A 21,485-nucleotide genomic window follows, 5' to 3' on the forward strand; every position below is an offset into this window, starting at 1 on the left:
ACACAAGCCCCCATCCCCCGAGGCGGACGGGCTCCAAACAGTCGCTTTGCAGCACACCCCCGTACGGTGACGGCCCAGCGCCGCCAGCCCCGCGAAGGTGCCGCTAGCCCGTGGCCTAACATGGCCGCACAGAGAGGAGCAGCAGCGCCGACGCCTTGGGGGCGGGAAGCGGCCCGGGCAGACGACGAGCAGCAGGCGCCGCGGGGCGGGGCGGCCCCGGCGGGGCGGGACGAGACGGGACACGGCAGCCCCCTCCCCGCCTCGGGTGGCCGCCACTTCTGCAGCCGCCGGAAGTCTCTCATCTTCGTACGGAAGTGACGATTCATGTCCCGCCCCCTCGCTCGCTCGCTCCCTCCCTCCCCCCTCCCGGCGGCGGCGGCGGCTCCGGAGCCGGGCGCGGCTGGCGGGGGCCCGAGGCACGGCCGGGCGGGATCATGGCGGACGGCGTGGATCACATTGACATCTACGCTGATGTGGGCGAGGAATTCAACCAGGTACGTGTGGCCGGCGGGCGCGGCGCAGCCCCTCCCCTCCTTTTCCTTGCCTCTCCGGCCTTCGCCGCCGCGCCGCCTGCAGGGCCCTCGGCGAGGCGGCCGCGCCGCTGCCGCCATTGTTCGGCCGCTGCGGCGCTGGGCTTTCCCGCCGCCGCTGCCGAGGGCGCGGATCTGCGCAAGGATGGGGCGGGAGCAGGCCGCGCCTCAGGTCCAGCCCGTCCCTGCCCACGGGTGCTCTCGGACCTGGCTTGGCGGGGAGCGGCGCGCCCCCCAGCCGCGGTCTCTGAGGGGAGGCTGCTGGCGGGCAGGGCGGGAGAGGCACCGCGCTGCGCCGCCAGCCGCTGCCTGCCTTCTCGAGCGTCCGCGCAGGAGCCACCTCGGATCCCTCTTCTGCCTCAGGTCGAAGGAGAGCGTAGGGGACGGGACCTTCCCGGATGCGATGGGGGGAGCAGCTTCTTCGCCGTGGTGGAGAGGAAATACTGCCATTGTTCGCGGATGAATAAAAAAGCCGCCGAGCGGCCACTCTTTGCAGTGGAGGCAGAACTCCAGTGTAGCTTTATTCTGTAGCACTAGAGAAACTCGCTGGGTTTTGTTGTTAAGTTTTTATTAGTTATCATTTCCCAGTGGAAAAAGCCACGCAGCTCTTCTTCAGAGGAGGAGTTTTGTTTTGATGAGGAAGTGTGGATGGAATAAACAGAACTTCCCTGGCTCACAAGCAGGCTTATTTTCTGGGTCTGTCTTTCCGCCCTCCCCGCCCCATATTTCCTAAAAAGCCTTGTGCCTGCTATCCTGCCGAAACTTGATGTTCCCATCAGTTTCGTGTGCCATCTGTCCCGTTTGTCACACGTAGATTTTCCAGGTTGTGTTGCCCCAGATTGCATTGTTCGTGCCCTAGAGCATAAATAATCAAGAACAACTGCACTTTCACACATTTCCTGGGTTTACTGAGTGGTGCCCAACTGTGTGCCTGCCTTACCCCTACAGAGAGCTGGGAAATAGGTAATGGATTATGAAAGTCACCGTTAATTTGGGTAGCAGCTTAAAACTTTCTCAGGAAAGTTTAATTCTTCAGATACTTACTGACAAAGTAATTCAGAATATTAGTAACCACGTAAAGGTTTGCAGCTGAAGAAAGCCATACCACAGAGCCGGTGGTGGAAAGGACCTGATAGCTCTTTAGCGTGCCTGCATGTGAGGATTTTCACTTACAGTTGGAAGACCTATTCTGTGAATTTAAATAGGGGTTTCTTTAATAGCATGCTATTGATTTAGTCAGTTCCAGGTAAAACACTGCTGGCAAATACATTTTCTTCAGAAAAAAACCCTTAATTTGAATCCAGTAATGTGGCCAGAAGCCCTCAGAGTAGAGCAATTTTGTGCTGTAAGTATAGTGCAGACAGATAGTCCCATCACTTCTGTTTTGGCAGTGATTTGTTGTACTGGCCTGCCCAGATTGTGGTTAATATTCCCTCCAGGCATAGTGCATGAAGTGTGATGCTACAGTTGAAGAGAGTCTTATGATGATTTGGGAGACCGTTTTGCTGTGTTCACTCCAGTTGCTGTCCCTGCTGGGGCTGTGCTTCTGTAGGCTGCTTCCTCAGTCTGTGAACCTTGCGAAATACAGGGCAGAAAAGTGAGAAAAGGCTAGTGCCCCATTTCCCTCAGCTTGGGAAGCTGTTGGGAGCATTTCTGGTTGTGTTTTTGTTGTTTCCCACCTCCACCCCCCCAATTTTATTATTTTTTTTTTTAATTGCTCTTTGTTCTTCTCCAAAGTTCATTTTTGTGACTTCAGTGTTGTCTCAGGACCTGCTTGGTTAGCTGTGTTACCTTAAAATACAAAGTTCTACTGGGAGAGATTGACACCTTTGCACTTGACTATTTCCTTCTGTCAGATATGAAAGAAGGCTTAGTTGTTACTGCCTGCAATATTACTTCTAATTTTGGTGGGTCCTCTAGAAGCTTCCATTCATGAACTGAGATGTTTCTGACTTGAAGCTGCCAGCTTAAGTTGTTTGAGATGGGACACGATTCTGCATACCTGTGGATAGCTGAAGATGCTGAGAAAATGCTGTAGAGAGAGAATGAGCTGCATTATTAATTTATGTAGTGGGCATTTTATGAAACATTATTGGTAAGGGAAAATTGCTCTATGTGTAAATCAATAAGCTATAGTTTCTTCATTGTGATGTGCTACATTAATTTGACTTAACATTAGTTTGAGTTGGACTACAAGAACTCTTGCCACTAGTTTTTCTGGCAGGAGGGACTGAAAAACACACTTGTGCAGCATTGTTGTTCTGGACACAGTATAACTTTATTGATACCTGAATTGGGGTAAAACTTGTTTGCATCAGCAGTAAATGGATCGTTTAGGATTTGGGGCTGAAGGGGCCTCCCTTAGCTGTTTTGCCCTGTTCTGGGCCTCAGGGTACTTCTGCTTGTGGGTTTCTGGGATTTTTATAGTGCTTTTTGGAGGGGAAGGAAGGGAGGGGATCTTCTGCTTGATTAACCTTAAATGATCCACAGGTTCTAAGTGTGAAATAAAGACCACAGAGCCACAGGTTTATGAGCTTGCTAAGATGGGTGGCCAGCTGAGAACTGTCTTGGGTTATATTTAGTGTTGCTTGAGTTGACTAACTCGATTTTATGTCAGATCTTTTTAGTGAAATTGTCTTTTCCATTCCATCTGGAGCTCATCAAAACTATGTCAGTGTTGCCTCTTGTTCATTCATTAACTTAATGTTCCTAATAATCATATTATTTGTCCTCAGGCTTACAGCTTTACTTAATTTGGCTCCCACTAGTTGTATTTATTTTTTTAAAGAGTGCTTTCTTTTTTTTTTTTTTGAAGACCTGGTTGAGGCATTTTCCACTTTGTTCTTCTAAACTGGCTTCCCCATCCAGGGGTATTTTGTACTTACTTAAAGACTTGTTCTGAAACATGTCTCGAATGTAGTACTGCTTGCATACATTGCTTGTGACCTTTTACTTTGACCATAGAATCAGAGAATTGTTAGGGTTGGAAGGGACCTCAAGGAGCATCCAGTTCCAACCCCTCTGCCGTGGGCAGGGACACCTCACACTAGATCAGATTGCCCAGAGCCACATCCAGCCTGGCCTTCAAAACCTCCAGGGATGAGGCTTCCACCACCTCCCTGGGCAACCTGTGCCAATGTCTCACCACCCTCATGGGGAAGTTTCCTCCTAACATCCAATCTTCATCTCCCCACTTCTAGTTTTGCTCCATTCCCCCCAGTCCTATCCCTCCCTGACACCCTCAAAAGTCCCTCTCCAGCTTTCTTGTAGCCCCCTTCAGATCCCGGAAGGCCACAGTTAGGTTTCCTTAGAGACTTCTCTTCTCCAGACTGAACAACCTCAACTCCCTCAGTCTGTCCTCATAGGAGAGCAGCTCCAGCCCTCTGCTCATCCTCGTGGCCCTTCTCTGGACATGTTCCAGCACCTCCAGATTCTTCCTACCATCTCCCTACACACATTGCAGCTCTTCCTCTTCGAGAAAAAAGAGAGATCGGTGCTTCACCTGAGGCCTGCATAATCTGTATGCAAATGGCTGAGGCTGGCCTTCTCTTGATGGCAGAATACTATAGGTCTAGAGGTGCTTTAGCAAATATTAGGGGGTGTTTTTATACAGAAATCCCTAGTGTATCATTGCCTGATCCTGGGATAACAAGAAGCCTGTGCACGAGAGGCCAGCTTGGGTCTGACTGAAGGTTGCCTGCAGCTTTGGCCATCAAACCATTACTTTTCTTCAGCCATAAAGATGTGACCACTGTGCATTGCCAAGTTCTCTGATGAGCTTTTTGTGTTTTGTTTGTTGCTTTTTTCCCCATATACTCATGATTAAACAGTAAACAACTGGTTTTGTTATGCACACACACACATATAAAAATCATTCTGACCAAGCAGAGTATACAAAACAATTTAATGTTTTAATGCTATGGAAGAAGTGCTTGCTTTGTTTATACTCTGATGAGTGTACTTGCAGAGTTGCATTGTATGGTCTGTCCAAACATGCCTGTGGTGTTCTAGCTTGATATTTAAATGATAACAAATTAGAAATGAAAGAGTTTTGACTCCTGTACTTGGTAGCTGGATAATAAAAGTGATCCAGTTGGATAAGCAACTGAGAGGCTAATTATCTTGAAACCTCTGTGGCTACAGATGCACGTTAGTGTCTTGATTTTGTGTCTACAACACAGAAAAATATTTCTTTGTGATAAATAATTGAAAGGTAGCATTTAATGGCTACATAAAAGATCATTAAGCCCAGCATTTATATCAGGAAGACGGTTGTCTCGTTATGGGAGGGGGTGGACACATTGTGCTGTAATAAATTTCTACTCAGAAGGGCACAGCTGTCCTGGTCATAAAAACCACAAGCTGGCAGACATGTATTTATTATAAATTGTATGCAGAATATCTTGTTGCATATGTATTCCTCAGTCCTGTTGAGCTGCTGAAAAGGGCCTGGGGAAGAGAAAACCTTGATATATTTGCAATTATCAAACTACAAAGGAAACTTGAGGCCACCTTCTCTGACACCTCTTAGCTTTGTTCCAATGCAGACAGCAATACTATGTTAAATTTATACTTTTGACTACTTGGGGATTTTCAGTTGCCTTATTTGACAGGGGAACAGATTGCTTCAATTTTAGTGATGTGCTAGTTGTAGAGCTTGGGAGTGTTCGGGCCTGTAGAGTAAATATGAATCTTAGTCTAACAAACTTGTCCACGGTGGTGAATGAATGTTTCTGCCACAGGCAGTGTGCTGTTTTAGAAACATCAAAGCCTGCTGTTTTGTTAAGGTTCCTGCCTGTGTTCAGGCAGCTAATTGAAACCAGAAAAGCTTTTGCTTATCTCTTTAACTTCAGGACCTTTTAAAAAGTGAGGATACTAATTGTGTCTTTAGAGTGTTTGGCCACACAATACTGTAAGTGGAATGGAAAATAAATGATAAAAGAGAAAAGCCAGAGCATTTTTTCTTGATTTCCCCCTCCAGAAATAAAAGGAAATTGTAAAATGAAATTTTATTTGAATCACTGAAATATTTATGTCTGTGTGTATTTAATATCCTTTTGGAGGCATAATTCAGTGTTTAACTCTTGAATTGAACAGAATTGAGTGGAAAAGGCAAATGAATCCTAGTCTAACAAATTTGCCCATAGTGGTGAATGTTTTCTGCCACAGTTCAGAAAAATTTTGCTTGAAGAAAATAAAAAAAGAAAAAGAGAAAAAGTTACTTCTAAACCAGAATAGAATAGTATTAGACTAGAATTGACCAGGTTGGAAGTGATCTTTGAGATCGAGTCCAACCTATCATCCAACACCATCTAATCAACTAAACCATGGCACCAAGAACCCCATCCAGTCTCTTCCTAAACACCTCCAGGGATGGTGACTCCACCACCTCCCTGGGCAGCACATTCCAATGGCCAATCTCTCTTTCCATGAAGAATTTCTTCCTCACATCCAGCCTAAACCTCCCCTGGTGCAGCTTGAGACTATATCCTCTTGTTCTGGTGCTGCTTGCCTGGGAGAAGATACCAACCCCCACCTAGCTACAGCCTCCCTTCAGGTAGGTGTAGACAGCAATAAGGTCTGCCCTGAGCCTCCTCTTCTCCAGGCTAAGCAACCCCAGCTCCCTCAGCCTCCCCTCATAGAGCTTGTCAGGATTTGTAAAGGGAGTGACCTCTGCAACTCAGAGGAGTACTGCTGCTAAGTTCCAGAAAGAAACAACAGTTTTAATTTATCCCTTCTGGACATGACCATGGCGTTCCATGTGTTTATGGTTTTCATGCTTCAGTATTGCAAAAAAACCCTGCAAACTGTAATTAAAACACAAAAGCTTGAGGAAGGGCCGAGTAGCTGAAAATCTAACAGCTACCCTGACATGAGTTTGAGGGCGTATCTTTTCGGTGCCCTTTTACTCACCCAGCACCACCTCACAGCACAGCATGTGGAATTTCAATCCTGGTTTTCCAGAGTGAATGTTGTAGTGTTTATGGCTGTGGTCTAGTTAAAACATGGACTTTGGAAGTGTGTTGCCACTCTTAGTTGTAGAGGAGGCCAGAATAACCATGCTGACTTTTTGCAGCGTGTCTGTGTGCAGGATTATGAGTGACTGTGGCTGAGCAGAAAAAAAATTTCTTTAGGGCCTTGAAGGTGTACTCTTACCAGAGGAAGTCAGAAGGGTTCAAAACCAATTCCTGGTAGAGGCAGAGCTTTTGTTGAAATAGCTAAGAGTGTATCACTTTCTATGTTCTTTTTCTTACTCTTCAGCACCTAGGGAGGAAGGGTGTGTTTAAGTAAGTTCCCATGGTAAACGTATGAAGGAAGAAGGACTGTTGGATGTTGTGCAACAGCCATCCAGACGCCTCTCTTCCATCTAGGCTTGCAGTTGCTGACTCAGATCATTCTTAATCATTTAACCACACACCTTGTTGACAGACTGCTAACCGAATGCATTCTGTGCTGGCTGCAGAACCAGCATGATGTAAGAGAATATTGTGGTGAACAGCATCAGGTTTTCCGTTGTGTCTTTATTGATTTTTTTTTTTAAAGTGAGGCACTGATGCTGTCAGACACTTTGGGCCCCTCAAAAGATTGCAGGCAGAATGTGCTACCCTGATAATTCTCTCCCTCCTTCGGTGGTGACCTGAAAGCCTGTGTGATGGAAACTTTGTCTGTTTCGGAGGAGTTTCTTGCCACTAGGGGAGAGCAACAAAGCTGTGGCTTGCTGCCTGCTTTGGGGTTTTGGTAATGCTGACCTCAGCCTTCTCAGAGAGATAAGTTGGTGTACATCTTCTGTACGACTGGTGGCTGCCTGTTTGGATCTGTCTACCAAGACTAAATTCTGCTTCCCTGAAATCATCATGCGTACACACGGATGACTGGAATTACTGCACATTGGGCAGAGGATTTCCTTAATTGCCTTGTCACATCATCCTTAATCTTGCTGTAAGATGTCATGTTTAGGCCTGTCCCAGGCAATTCTTTGAACCTACTTTCATTAACTATAATGATAGAAGGAATCAAAGAGAGATGGAGAACTAGACAGGCTAAGTGAAGATGTGAACCCCTTACTTAACTGACTCGTGATGAATTTAAGAGAGATCATTTTCCTGTTGAAGTTTAGGGTTTATTGGGACAGTGCAGTTTTACTGAAGATCAAATCTAAATAGGCTGACAATGCCAAACCTTGGCTAATCTGATTTGGTTTATTAATTTCCAGTTTTAGTGATACTTACTCATACTTAGCATTCATTATCATCTGCTGCATATTTTCATATTTTCAAGACAGCTCACCATCTGATGATGGTTGTGAATATATTTGGGTTTAATCAAGTTTGCTAGCTTTGCAGCTGCTTTTCTGTGGAACCCAGCTTCATTCTCTCTAGTCACCATATCTAGTACCTTAACTATTCTGTCTATGATGTTTGTGTGGGTTTCTGGATGTGGATTCCCAAGATAGTAGATGCTGAAATAGGTCTTGATGCCAAAACTTGGTGAGGCAGTTTCTGTTCTGGGTCAGGGTGGAGGAGTCATTGGCTCACAGATTTGTTTCAGATGGAAGAGGCTTCCAAGATAGTTGAGTCCAAACATGAACCTAACACCACCTTGGCCATTTAAACCATGCTTGGAAGTGCCTTGTCTGCACAGTTCTTGAACACCTCCAGGGGCCATGACTCCACCACCTCCCTGGGGAGCATATTCCAATACCTGCCGGTCTTTACTGAAAGAACTTTTTCCCAATACTCCATCTAAACCTGCCCTGGCACAGTTTCAGACTCTTTCTTCCCATCCTGATACTAAGGACAGGAGACTGACCCCCACCTCACCACAACCTTTCAGCTAGTCATAGAAAGCAATGAGGTGTCCTCTCAGCCTCCTCCACATTAAACAATCCTGGTTCTCTCAGCTGCTGCTCTAAGACTTAATCTCTAGACCCTTACCCAGCTTTGTTGCTATTCTCTGGACGTGCTCCAGTACCTCAACGTCCTTCTCGTAGTGAGGGGCCCAAAACTGAATGTGGTGTTTAAGGTGCAGCCTCACCAGTGCCAAGTACAGGAGCACAATCACTTGCCTACTTCTACTGCTCGCACTATTCCGATACAGACCAGAATGCTGGTGGCCTTCTTGGCCACCTGAGCACACTGCTAGCTCGTGTTCACATGGCTGTCAACCAGCATCCCCAGGTCCTTTTCTGGCTGGCAGCCTTCCAGCCACTCTGTCCGAAGCCTGTAGCATTTCCTGGGGTTGTTGCGACCCAAGTCCAGGACCCAGCACTTGGCTTTTTTTAAGCCTCATACAACTGACCTTGGCCCGTTGATCCAGCCTGGCCATATCCTCTGCAGAGCCTTCCTACCCTCAAGCAGATCAGCACTCCTGCTCAATTTAGTGTCACCTGGAAACTTAGTAAGGGTGCCCTCAATCCCTTATTCACATCCCTGATAAAGATATTAAAGAGACCTGGCCCAAATATTGAGCCCTGGGAAACACTGCTTGAGACTAGCCACCAACTGGATTAAATTCCATTTGCCACCACTCCTTGAGCCTGGCCATCCAGGCAGCTCTTAACCCAGTGAAGCATCCACCTATCCAAACTATAAGCAGCCAGTTTCTCCAGGAGAATGCTGTGGGAAATGGTGTCAAAGGCTTTACTGAAGTCCTGCTAAACAACATCCACAGCCTTTCCTTCATCCACTCAGCAGGTCACCTTGTTGTAGAAGGAGATCAGGTTTGTCAGGTAGGATGGGACCTGACCTTCATCAACCCCTGCTGACTGGGCCTGAGCACCTGCCTGGTTGCTCTGCACATGCTTCATAATTGCAATTAAGGTGACCCATTCCATGACCTTCCCTGGCACCACAGGCAGATTAACATATCTGTAGGGCCCTGGGTTCTCCTTCTGTCCCGTTTTGTGGATGGGTTTTGCCAATCTCCAGACAACTGGGACCTCCCCACTTTAGCCAGGACTGCTGGTAAATGATGGAACATGGCTTGGTGAGCAGTTTTGCCAGCTCCCTCAGCAGCCCAAGTCCAGGAACCCTCTGCATGCTTTTGAAGTGCCAACGTTTGTATGTGGCAAAGTATCCTGTAAAAGTTGATGCTGTAGAATAGTCCCTCTGTAGCCCATGAATAGATACATGAATACATAGAAGCCCATGGATTTATTGAGTTTAATGAAAGAGAATCCTGGCTCTTCTGTGCACCAGGAGGTAAAAATAAAGTGTGCAGCAGAAATCTGAAAGGTAGAATACTGTGTTTGTCAACAAGGCTCTTGAAGCTCCATCTGTTCACTCTACCAAGTGTTTTGATGGAAAAAAGATTTACTTGGAAATGGGTGCTAGCCTCTCCTTTTGCTCATGACTGCTCATGTCTGCTCCCTTCTGAGAGGAGGGCTTGTGGGAATCTTGTGTTTCTCTTGGTGTTACAAGGGCAAAAATATTTCAGAACAGTGGTCAGAGGTAGTTTTTGTGGATGTTGTGTTTTCCTCTCTATTTAGAATGTGTCCTAAGGTCATAAGAATTCCATGTGCTGCAGTGTGGATGAGGCTGGGGGCCGGTAGGCTTTCCAGCAGCGTGTGTGTTGGATCAGGCTTATCACGTCTGTGGAAGGCAGTGCCTGTCACAGCGTTTTGTTTTCCAGTGAGTTTGAAGTGTGTTTCGTGTTGAGTATAACCAAAAGTGTCTCTTGTGTTTTAGGAAGCTGAATATGGTGGGCATGATCAGATTGATTTGTATGATGATGTGATTTCTCCATCGGCGAATAATGGAGATGCCCCAGAAGATCGTGATTACATGGATTCCCTCCCACCATCTGTTGGGGATGACGTAGGTAAAGGAGCTGCACCAAATGTTGTCTATACATATACTGGAAAAAGAATTGCCTTGTACATTGGAAATCTTACTTGGGTAAGTATCTCACTGTGTAGGTGGATCCAGGAGTTTGAATTGTGAACGTCGGTCTTTGTAAATATTTTTGGCTTTAAAAATGGGTTTATAGGAAGTGGAATCTTAGAAGTGTCAGGGTTGGAAGGGACCTCAAGGAGCATCCAGTTCCAACCCCCCTGCCATGGGCAGGGACACCTCACACTACAGCAGGTTGCTCACAGCCACATCCAGCCTGGCCTTAAAAACTTCTAGGTGTGGGGCTTCTACCACCTCCCTGGGCAACCTGTGCCAGTGTCTCACCACCCTCATGGGGAAGAACTTCTTCCTAACATCCAATCTGAATCTACCCATTTCTAGTTCTGCTCCATTCCCCCCAGTCTTATCACTCCCTGACACCCTGAAATGTCCCTCCCCAGCCTTCTTGTAGGCCCCTTCAGGTACTGGAAGGCCACAATTAGGTCTCCTTGGAGCCTTCTCCAGACTTCAGTAGCCTCAACTATATATATATAGGCTCCCAAGCAAGGCAAGTGGGTTTGTTTTGTTTTCTTTTCTCTTACTGAAAGCTAGTAAGCCTGTTTGGAGCTGTCTTGATATCTGAAAAATTGAGCAAATATCCAGTAAATACCACCTTTAAAGTTTCCTCTGGTTTTAGTGTTTGAAAGGGCTATTTGTGCCACCATCTTCTTAGGCTTTTCAGAGGACTGGATGAAAGAGGAGAACAGATTGAAACTACCAAATACTTGATTCTTGAAGATACTTTAAGGGTACTGGAAAAAACCCAAAGGTTTAGTACACTCTTGCTGAAGTTTATAGTTTACAAAGGAACTGGAAGATTTTGTGGGATTTGCTTTGAATTAGCTTTCACCTTTTTCCCAGGGCACTGACTGTTGCAACAAAACTCTTTTCAGGTCCTTGCCTCCAGGCTTATTTCTCCTGCCCGCGGAGTAAACACATTTGGGATGACTGCTGTTGCCCTTAAGACAATTACTTTTGTTAGCATTAAATCATTTTAATTGCAGTTAAGCCAACAAAATGCAAGAGCTGGTTAATAGCTGAATTAACCAGAGTTTATATCTGTTTACCTGAAGTAAAAGTCTTTCAAGTCCATGCCTGAGAAGTCCTCATTCGAGTTAATTTTCCCCATCTGATTAATTTCTTACTAGTGCTAAACCTGGAAAATAATGCTTTGTGGGTGCTTAGATGTTCTTTTCATGACTTACTACACTATACTAATTTCAGGAGACAAGAAGTAAGTAAAGGGAGAAGTTGGCTTAATAGTTGTACCATTGGAAAAAAGAACTGTAGAATGCTTTGTGTGGGAAGGGACCTTAAAGATCATCCGGTGCCAGGTTCCTTGCCACAGGCAGGGACATACTCCGCTAGATCAGGATCTAGTGGAAGGGATCAGCATCACTTCTGTTGTCTGCAAATCCTATTTTTGTGCAAATAATACAGTTCACTAGTATGAATGGAGTCAGTGAAATGCATGTGAATTGGCTGAGCACAGCTAAGTCAAATGCTGGAGGACTTTAAAGCAGGTGCCCCAACCTGCAGCAGTTTGTATCCATGACTTACCACTTGAATTTGATCCTCAAAAGTTGCATTTATTTACCTGAGTGTTTCTATTCTGTTTGATTGCTGCTTAGCTCTCAGGGAAGTAAGTGGAGGTTTTAGGAGGAAACTTGATTTGAGAGAGATCAAATAAATAGCTCAGAGTTTTGAAGGCCTGCTTTGCACTTCCCATGTGTAATTTGAAGAGGTGATGGATTACAGAAGTAGGAAAATGCATGAGTGTTGGTATATTTGTGGTTCTTTAGATAGTGTTAAACTTTATATTGCAAGCAATAGGAAGTTAACAGCCAAGCACTTTTGGCTAAGTGGAAGCAGTTACTTCTAGCTGCAGTTTCTGTAGGAGCTTCCCTTTTGTCTGTAAATCCTGCTATTTTTGTGCAAACAATGCATAGCTCACTAGACTCTTGTTAGTCAACGCTCTCCTAAAGAGCACCTGGTTAATTGTGGTGTTTAAAACTGACTTTTGTGTGGGAGTAATGGAATAGGTAGGAGGAAAAAAAATGGTTAGTTCTGGGGAAAAAAAAATGGCAGTTCTGTAGAAAGTTCAGCTGAAGCCTTGTACTCAGAAAACAGTCTCACAGTATCACTAAAGTTGGAAGAGACCTCGAGGATCATCGAGTCCAAGCTGTCACCACAGACCTCATGACTAGACCATGGCACCAAGTGCCACGGCCCATCCCCTCTTGAACACCTCCAGGACGGTGACTCCACCATCTCCCTGGGCAGCACATTGAAATGATGAATGACCCTTTCAGTGAAGAACTTTCTCCTCACCTCGAGCCTAAACTGGTGCAGCTTGAGACTGTGACCCCTTGTTCTGGTGCTGGTTGCTTGGGAGAAGAGACCAACCCCTTCCTGGCTACAACCACCCTTCTGGTAGTTGTGGAGGGCAATGAGGTCACCCCTAAGCCTCCTCTTCTCCAGGCTAAACATTCCCAGCTCCCTCAGCCTCTCTTCACAGGGCTGTGCTTAAGGCCTCTCCCCAGCCTTGTTGCCCTTCTCTGGACACCTTCAAGTGTCTCGATGTCCTTCTTAAACTGAGGAGCCCAGAACTGGACACAGGACTCAAGGTGCGGCCTAACCAATGCAGAGTACAGGGGCACAATGACTTCCCTGCTCCTGCTGGCCACACTGCTCCTGATGCAGGCCAGGATGCCATTGGCCTTCTTGGCCACCTGGGCACACTGCTGCCTCATGTTTAGGCAGCTGTCAATCAGCACCCCCAGGTCCCTCTCTGTTTGGCAGCTCTCAGCCACTCCAACCCCAGCCTGTAGCTCTGCATGGGATTGCTGTGGCCAAAGTGCAGCACCCGGCACTTGGACTTGTTGAATGCCATCCCGTTGGACTCCGCCCATCACAGCAGATTTTTGCCGGCATTCTGTAGCTGGTATATTGTGTGGAGGAATTGATGCAATGTAGCACTTAGGGAAGTGTGTTCATTTCAAAAATGAGTTTTCTGAGAATTGTAAAATATATATGGACTGTTCTCCAGAAGTCAGAAAGCACTGACAGCCTGAATTAAGTATTTCTCTTGAACAATTGTACACCACAAAAAAAGCAGGGCATGGCAAACCTGTTTGCCTTTTTTCATGGTTTCTTTTATAGATAAACTTTCATAGTCTCTTAATACTTTTTTTTTTTTTTCCAGTGGACAACAGATGAAGACTTAACTGAAGCAGTTCATTCACTGGGGGTAAATGATATTTTGGAGATAAAATTTTTTGAAAATCGTGCTAATGGCCAGTCTAAAGGGTAAGAACTTTGTCCTTTTTTTCTGGAAAAGGAGTTTGAAAGGGTGGAAACGGGGCAAGAATTCTCAATTTTCCTAACTGTCAGTATGTGAACTGCTGATAGTCTTTGTTTATTGATCATAGAATTGTTAGGCTTGGAAGGGACCTCAAGGATCATTTAGGTCCAACCCCCCTGCCATGGGCAGGGACACCTCACACTACAGCAGGTTGCTCACAGCCACATCCAGCCTGGCCTTCAAACCTCCAGGGATGAGGCTTCCACCACCTCCCTGGGCAACCTGTGCCAGTCTCTCACCACCCTCATGGGGAACAACTTCTTCCTGACATCCAACCTGAATCTACTCATTTCTAATTTGTTCCATTCCCCCCAGTCCTGTCACTACTCAACACCCTAAAAAGTCCCTTCCCAGCTTTCTTGTAGCCCCCTTCAGATTCTGCAAGGCCACAATGAGGTCTCCTTGGAGCCTTCCCTTCTCCAAACTGAACAACCCCAACTCTCTCAGTCTGTCCTCATAGCAGAGCAGCTCCAGCCCTCTGCTCATCCTCGTGGCCTTTCTCTGGACACCTTCCAGCACCTCCAGATCCTTCCTGTAATAGAGGCTCCAGAACTGGACATATTGCGCCAGGTGGGGTCTCACCAGAGCAGAGGGGTGGAATTGCCTCCCTGGCCCTGCTGGCTGTGCTTCTCTTGATGCAGCCCAGGATGTGATTGGCTTTCTGGGCTGCAAGTGCTCACTGTTCCATGAAGCATCAAGATATCTAAGAAATGGGAAAACTCTAGTGTAACTTTTTTTTTCTTTACTGCTTCCTTTCAGATTTGCCCTTGTGGGTGTGGGATCAGAAGCATCCTCCAAAAAGCTGATGGATTTATTGCCTAAAAGAGAATTGCATGGGCAGAATCCTGTTGTGACTCCATGTAATAAACAGTTTCTGAGTCAGTTTGAAATGCAGTCAAGGAAAAGTAAGCATTTCTCATGTACTGTCTTGGTAAAATAGAAGTGTATTCTGAAAGTGATACTGCAGCTCTTCTCTCAGCATCTGGTAATTTCTGTGTGGTTTAGAATGGAAGTACTTCCAGGGAAGTGAATGAAGTTGCAGATAGCTCTCTTAGAAGAAAAAGAGAAATCCCTTAATGTACTGAAAATCCCTTGTTTTGCAAGGAGAGAGCACTCACTGGAAGAAGGTTGCAGCTTTGTGAAACTCTTGTCTTGCAGGTGGAGATGCTTTCTCAATTTTCTTGTCATTTGAAAAAAATAAATAAAACCCACCCAAACAATGAAACCCACAACAATACTGAGAAATTGAACATTTGTAGATAAATTGGACTGGGTTCTGATGTCTGGAGAGGTGGTGCCTACAGTAAAACAAGGAGGAGAGATTGTGGAGAGATTGTGTGTTGTGCTGTCCTCTGGCACCTTATCTTTTACTTCCCATTCCTAATGTGCAAATGTTGCTTTTATGGCCTTAGGCTGCACTAAAGGATGGGCTGGCAGTTTCCCCAGATGCTGTTGCATTAGTTTGGGGATATTGCCATATTTTACCAAAGCACTTTTCCTCCCCACTTACCTTTGGGTGTGGTTACCTGAGGAACAAGCTGATGCTCCTAAGATCATGCACTACATAAGTCTTTAGATGGAGAGTTGAAAAACTAACCTAGTTTGATGTAATTGTGTTTCTGTTTATTTTTTCCATGGCAGCCACACAGTCTGGCCAGATGTCTGGGGAAGGTAAAGCTGGTCCCCCTGGGGGAAGCTCAAGAGCAGCGTTTCCACCTAGTAATAGAGGGCGAGGTCGTTTTCCAGGTGCCATTCCAGGTGGAGACAGGTTCCCTGGACCAGCGGGGCCAGGAGGGCCACCACCACCTTTCCCAGGTGAACTAACTCATATGTGAAATGTTAATTTCATTGTGTTTTCTTGTATTAATGCACTTACTTGGGTAATTACGGAGATCAGTGATTATGAGTTCAGTGATTACGGAGTTCAGTGATGTGCTATAGTCGGTGTTCACAGCTGGACTGTAGGATTCAGCAGTATCTCTTTGTTGATATTCAAAGGGGAAATGGTACTTCCTGAATTTCATAGCAATCTAATAACAGTTTTTAGAGATGTTGTTTATGCCGTGTCAGTGGATGTATTTGTAAAGTGTTAAAAAATTAAGATCATGTTGGCAAGTAGACTTCAGTGCAGCGTGTGTCAGATTTCCTGATCTCCTATATGCGGGGGAGGACGCCTGTGTTGCACAGCATAAAGTAACTCTGTTCCTTACTGCCTTGCAAGCTTGCACATCATCAGAAATCCAGCTTTGGTTCGTGCTCACTGACAGGTCAATTAGTTGGCTCTTAGAATACCACAGATGTGAAGAGGAGGTGTTCATGTTTAGTCAGGTATATGCTAGAGGAGAAATCTCTCTTAACACTGAAATGCATTACAGTGAAATTCTAGTTTCAGCTTAAGTATGTTTTTAACAAACATTCAGTAGTAGATAGTCTCCTGACAGTCAAAGGGACATGGTCAAATTGAAAATCCATTAATGGGGTGCTGAAAGTAGGTTCAGGTATTTCATTTGCCTTCTCCCATACAGCTTTTCATGTGTGTATGATAAACGTAATCTATCTTACGCCTCATATGAAAGACTAGCTGCAGGAGTAAGTAGGATGCAGTGTTTTGAGGGTGGAGGGGAGGAGCTGGTAACAATAACAGTTGATAGAGTACTTGAGGGGGCTTGTCAGTTTTCAAGTTGATGTTGTTCTCTGTTAAAAATGTTCCCAGCTAGTAGACCCAAAGTGGGACCGTGCATGTCTTGTGTGAGTTGCAGATTGCTCTGGTTTTGGTTGTTTGGTTTTGTTTTTTTTGTTGTGGCTTCAAAGAATTTTATTTTTTTTTTTAAAAAGCAAGAAGTTGAATTATTTCACTGAGTGTTGTATTTAGTTGTATTTATTAACTCCTCTTATTTATGTTTTTTTCTTTAATTTTAGCTGGACAAACTCCCCCACGCCCACCTTTAGGTCCTCCTGGCCCGCCAGGCCCGCCGGGCCCTCCACCTCCTGGTCAGGTCCTCCCACCTCCATTAGCTGGACCTCCTAATCGTGGTGACCGTCCACCACCACCAGTTCTGTTTCCAGGACAGCCTTTTGGTCAGCCTCCACTTGGGCCACTTCCTCCAGGCCCTCCACCGCCAGTTCCAGGCTATGGACCACCACCAGGTCCTCCACCTCCTCAGCAGGGTCCACCTCCACCTCCGGGTCCATTTCCCCCTCGTCCACCTGGCCCTCTGGGGCCGCCCCTGACTCTTGCTCCCCCTCCACATCTCCCTGGGCCACCTCCAGGTGCTCCACCACCTGCACCACATGTGAATCCAGCTTTCTTCCCCCCACCTGCCAATAGTGGCATACCTACTTCAGACAGCCGTGGCCCACCTCCGACAGATCCATATGGTCGACCTCCACCATATGACAGAGGTGACTATGGGCCACCTGGAAGGTGAGTGCTTTTGGTGTCATGTGCTTGGTAGCAGATTTTACTCCGCTTGGAGGAAGGATTTGATTTTCCTTCTTAAAGCAGACGCTAGAAATAATGAAAAATAGGGCTGGAGGGGGATCCCAGCAGTCTTCTAATTGTCCCCTTTCACCCCTCTCAGTGAAACATCTCTCAGAAATGTTGTAGCAGTAAGAAAATCCCGAAGTGAAACCCCAGTAATGTCACTTTCCCTTTTCAGCTCTGAACTGTTTGTCTTTGCTGTTTGTATTTGGCAGTGTCACCATTCAGTGTGTTCTAAGTGAAAACTTGCATATAATTTCTTAAGCAGCAGCTTCTGGTTGTGCTTCTGTCTTAACTTGAAATTCTGACTTTGTACCTTTGTCATCCTGCTTTGCAATCTGTCTTGTTTAGAATGCTCTGGAATTCTCTGAATATGTGCATATGTTGAGTACAGTGCCATACCAAGCTCATACCATTCTCATCTTTCAGCAGCTCTGCTTGTCCCTTTTCCCTCCAGGATTCCATTCAAAGTTGAAGTCTTTTTCTCAAAAGCCAGGTGTTTAATTTTACTGCAAGACTTTTACCTGCCTTTCCTGTCAAGATGCTTCTGCTCCTTTGGTGCAACCTTGCTGTATTTGTAGCAGTGGCTTTTCCTGTGGTTAATCCTATCTGGGGCAGAGTTTGTTGAGTCTCTGACTTGTCGAGTTTCCCACACCTTGTTTGAAACACCTTTCCTGTTAATCTGCGCTTTCAAACCATCTCTGTCACGCTGCTGTTTCTTGGTTTTCACCATGTTGGTATTTGTCACAGAAAATGTTGGGATAAATTGTAAGAAAGACTCTTGCTGCATAGTTCCATTTGGATTTTTCAGCTGTCGTGTTACCGCTAGCGTGAGAGACGCTTCTCTTGCTTGAAATGTTTTCTGTAAAGATGCTTTGCTTTGATTCTCCTTTTCATCACAGATTTTAAGACGCCCCCACACTTCTGTACATAACTATGTTCATATAGAAGCTGTAGAAATTCAAGCATTTGGCCTAATTGCCTGAAATACAATGAAACAATAAGGTGTTGGTGTGGTTTCTGTTGGTTTTGTTTGTTTTTGTTTCTTTTGCTGGACAGAATCGAGATTGCAGTTTGTAGAATGTCTGGGGAGGGAAGGAGTGGGAATAGGACAGTACAACTTGCTGTCCAGTATTTTCATTATTATGTTAAAACTCTCATCCATAACTATTTAAATTGTCATTAATTATATACCATAGGCGTTTCACTGGAAATAACATGTCCATAAGAGAAAAATTACATATTCCATTCTATGGGAGGCACACGAAAAATAATACTCAAAACTCAGGGAGGTATGAATTTTTAGACATTTCCTCTTATGCTAAACTGGCTATAGGATCTTGTTCCACTTCTTGCAATTAAGAGGATAGCATTGCTTATTATTCTGCATTTTCTTTCTACCAGAAGAACTAACACTGTTGTAGAAATGTCGAGCAGTGGGCCAGTTGAACAGTCAACATTTGTCTCTAACACGTTGCTCCAAATTTGCTATATGATGCAAAGACTGGCTAACAGGACACTGCAAAACTTGTGGGAAAAGTGGTTGAGTTTTTTTTGTGTATGCATTAACTTCTTGTTACTTTGGAAACCCTATCTTAGGTAGCTGATATTGAAAATGATAAAAAAACCAAAAAGGGGTGTATGAGAATTCTGCTTGATTGCTTCCTCCTTACTGTGAACTGGTTTGGAGAGCAAATTGGAACAACTGGAACTTGACCAGAAATCAAATTTCAAAACAAAACAAAACAAAAAAAGCAAACCAAAATTAGCTGTGAAATGTTGAAGTATCATTCTGAAAACTGAGTGTTTGAAAGATGATAGACTGTATTTGCTGCTTTTCCTAAGTTACAGCATTCTGGTCTTAGTTAAGATCTGGGAAACAGGATCATATAGTTGTAATTCCAGTATTGTTATAACAATGATCTCTGATTGTGCTCAAAGTTGCATTGCCTCTGTTACATGTATTTCCACATGGATTCAGTTGGGATAATACCTACTTGCATACCTTCAGGGATTTAATGAAAAGTATATAAATGCTTGCACAGCACCATACTAAGTGCTGCTGAATCTTCAGAATAGATGGGATGAACAGGAATAAGTCTCTTTATACAGCAGTGACTTAACTGTTTTGGGGGTTTTTGTAACTGTGGTTGGTGTTGTTTTTTGGTTAGGTTTCAGCATTTTATACTGTAACGTGGTCCTTAAACCCCAAACCCAGATCCTGCTTTCTTTTCTGTTTGTCACTTTGCTTAAAGATGCAAACTTGGATTGTTAAAACTGCAATGATGCCTTAGGAAGTTTTTTCTTAACTTTTTAAACGCTAGTTTGTGGTTTTTTTCTTGCTTGCAGAGAAATGGATGCTGCAAGGACACCTCTGAGTGAAGCAGAGTTTGAAGAAATCATGAATAGAAATAGGGCCATCTCAAGCAGTGCCATTTCGAGAGCTGTATCAGATGCCAGTGCTGGTTAGTAAAACTCCATCAGTGTGTTAGCTCTTGAGTCTTGCACCTGGGAAGCAACAACTCCATGCACCAGTAGAGGCTGGGGAACGGACCTGCTGGAGAGCAGTGAAGTGGAGAGGGACCTGTGGGCCCTGGTGGGTGGAAGGATGACCATGAGCCAGCAATGTGCTCTTGTAGCCGAGAAGGCCAAGGCCATTCTGGGGTGGATTAGAAGGGCTGTGACCAGTCAAGAGAGGTTCTCTTCCCTCTCTACTCTGCCCTGCTGAGGCTGCATCTGGAATATTGTGTCCAGTTCTGGGCGCCTCAGTTCAAGAAAGGCAGTGAGCTGCTTGAGAGAGTCCAGCACAGAGCCATGAGGATGACTAGGGGAATGGAACATCTTCTGTATGAGAGGAGAGACTGAGAGCTGAGGGCTCTTTAGCTTAGAGAAGAGAAGACTGAGAGGTGACCTCATCAAAGCTTATAAATATGTAAAGGGTGTATCCTGAGAGGATGGAGTCAGGCTCTGCTGGGTGGTGTCCAATGACAGTACAGGGGGCAATGGGTGGTAATTGAGGCATAGGAAGTTTCATGCAAATATGAGGAAAAATGTTTCCCTGTGAGGGTGACAGAGCACTGCAGCAGGCTGCCCAGGGGGGTTGTGCTGTCTCCTTCTCTGGAGATATTCAAATCTGCCTGGATGTGTTCCTGTGTAATCTGGTGTAGGTGCTCCTGCTCTGGCAGTGGGGTTGGACTGGATGAGCTTTTGAGGGCCCTTCCAGCCCTTGAAATTATTTAACTCTGTGGATCTATCCACCTGAATGATTTCAAAGCCTTTCTATTAGGAAACTGGCAGCCTTAAAGCCTCTGTACAACCTATGACTGATTTTTGCACTGTGCTCCAGTCTTTGAGAATGCCTTCTGAGTGCTGATCTGAACAACATTCTAAAACTTGATTCTACAGTAAATTATCTGAGTGTCTGTTGAAGGGAAGGTACTCGAAATAGAAGCACTGTTGCAGATAAAAGTCTTTGTTTGTAGTGTGCATAGTTTTCTGACCATGATCTTCTGTCATTTTCAGGGGACTATGGCAGTGCTATAGAGACCTTGGTAACGGCAATTTCCTTAATTAAACAGTCCAAAGTATCTGCAGATGATCGCTGTAAAGTACTTATTAGCTCTCTTCAGGACTGCCTCCATGGAATTGAGTCCAAATCTTATGGGTCTGGATCCAGGTAAAACTTTCCTTTTCCATCTGCCTTTACTTAAAGGAAAGGGGTAACACATGGCTAGTTCACAGGGAAGAAACGAAATCTGTTAAGATGCTTAGTGATTTGCAGAGTTGCACAATAAATGTGTGAAAGAACCAAAGAGAGGTTTCCTGAGCTTAGCTGCCTTTTACTTAACTCTTTTTTTTCCAAAATTGGTCTGACTAGCTTACATTTAACTCTTAATTCTATTTAGTATTCTCTCCTGCATGGTACTCTTGTAATGTGTTAACTGCCAAGTGGAATTATCATATCTAGATGGAGATGTCCAGTGTCTAGCCTAAAAATTAAGGTTGAAGGTGTTGCAGGTTTTTATTTTGGTCAAAGGTAATTTTCTTTGCACTTTGCCACAATAGAAATAGAATTAACCAGGTTGGAAAAGACCTTCAAGATCATCAAGTCCAACCTATCACCCAATACCATCTCATCAACTAAATACACTTGAGTTAGGGGGAAAAAAGGTAGGGCAGAATGGTTTTGCCTCTGTTGTCATTTTCATACAATCTGGAAA

At 45.0% G+C, this 21,485-nt stretch overlaps 1 protein-coding gene across 4 annotated transcripts in view; it reads left to right on the forward strand.

Moving 5' to 3' along the window:
* The first annotated feature begins 351 nt into the window (after window positions 1-351).
* CPSF6 (cleavage and polyadenylation specific factor 6) overlaps window positions 352-21,485 on the forward strand; it is a 30,647-nt gene continuing 9,513 nt past the window's right edge. The window contains exons 1-9 of one of the 4 annotated variants that reach the window (XM_068160970.1): window positions 352-494; window positions 10,217-10,426; window positions 13,626-13,729; window positions 14,544-14,689; window positions 15,426-15,599; window positions 16,704-17,208; window positions 18,465-18,557; window positions 19,615-19,730; window positions 20,788-20,941. In XM_068160970.1, the coding sequence (XP_068017071.1) occupies window positions 435-494; window positions 10,217-10,426; window positions 13,626-13,729; window positions 14,544-14,689; window positions 15,426-15,599; window positions 16,704-17,208; window positions 18,465-18,557; window positions 19,615-19,730; window positions 20,788-20,941 (1,562 nt within the window). In that variant the 5' untranslated portion in view covers window positions 352-434. The remainder of the gene's footprint in view (window positions 495-10,216; window positions 10,427-13,625; window positions 13,730-14,543; window positions 14,690-15,425; window positions 15,600-16,703; window positions 17,209-18,464; window positions 18,558-19,614; window positions 19,731-20,787; window positions 20,942-21,485) is intronic. The other 3 variants (XM_068160971.1, XM_068160972.1, XM_068160973.1) reach the window with 3 other exon arrangements.

This window comes from Melanerpes formicivorus, unplaced genomic scaffold (assembly GCF_026170545.1).
Source record: "Melanerpes formicivorus ecotype bairdi unplaced genomic scaffold, bMelFor1.0.p_v2 SCAF_54, whole genome shotgun sequence".
NCBI lineage: Eukaryota > Metazoa > Chordata > Aves > Piciformes > Picidae > Melanerpes > Melanerpes formicivorus.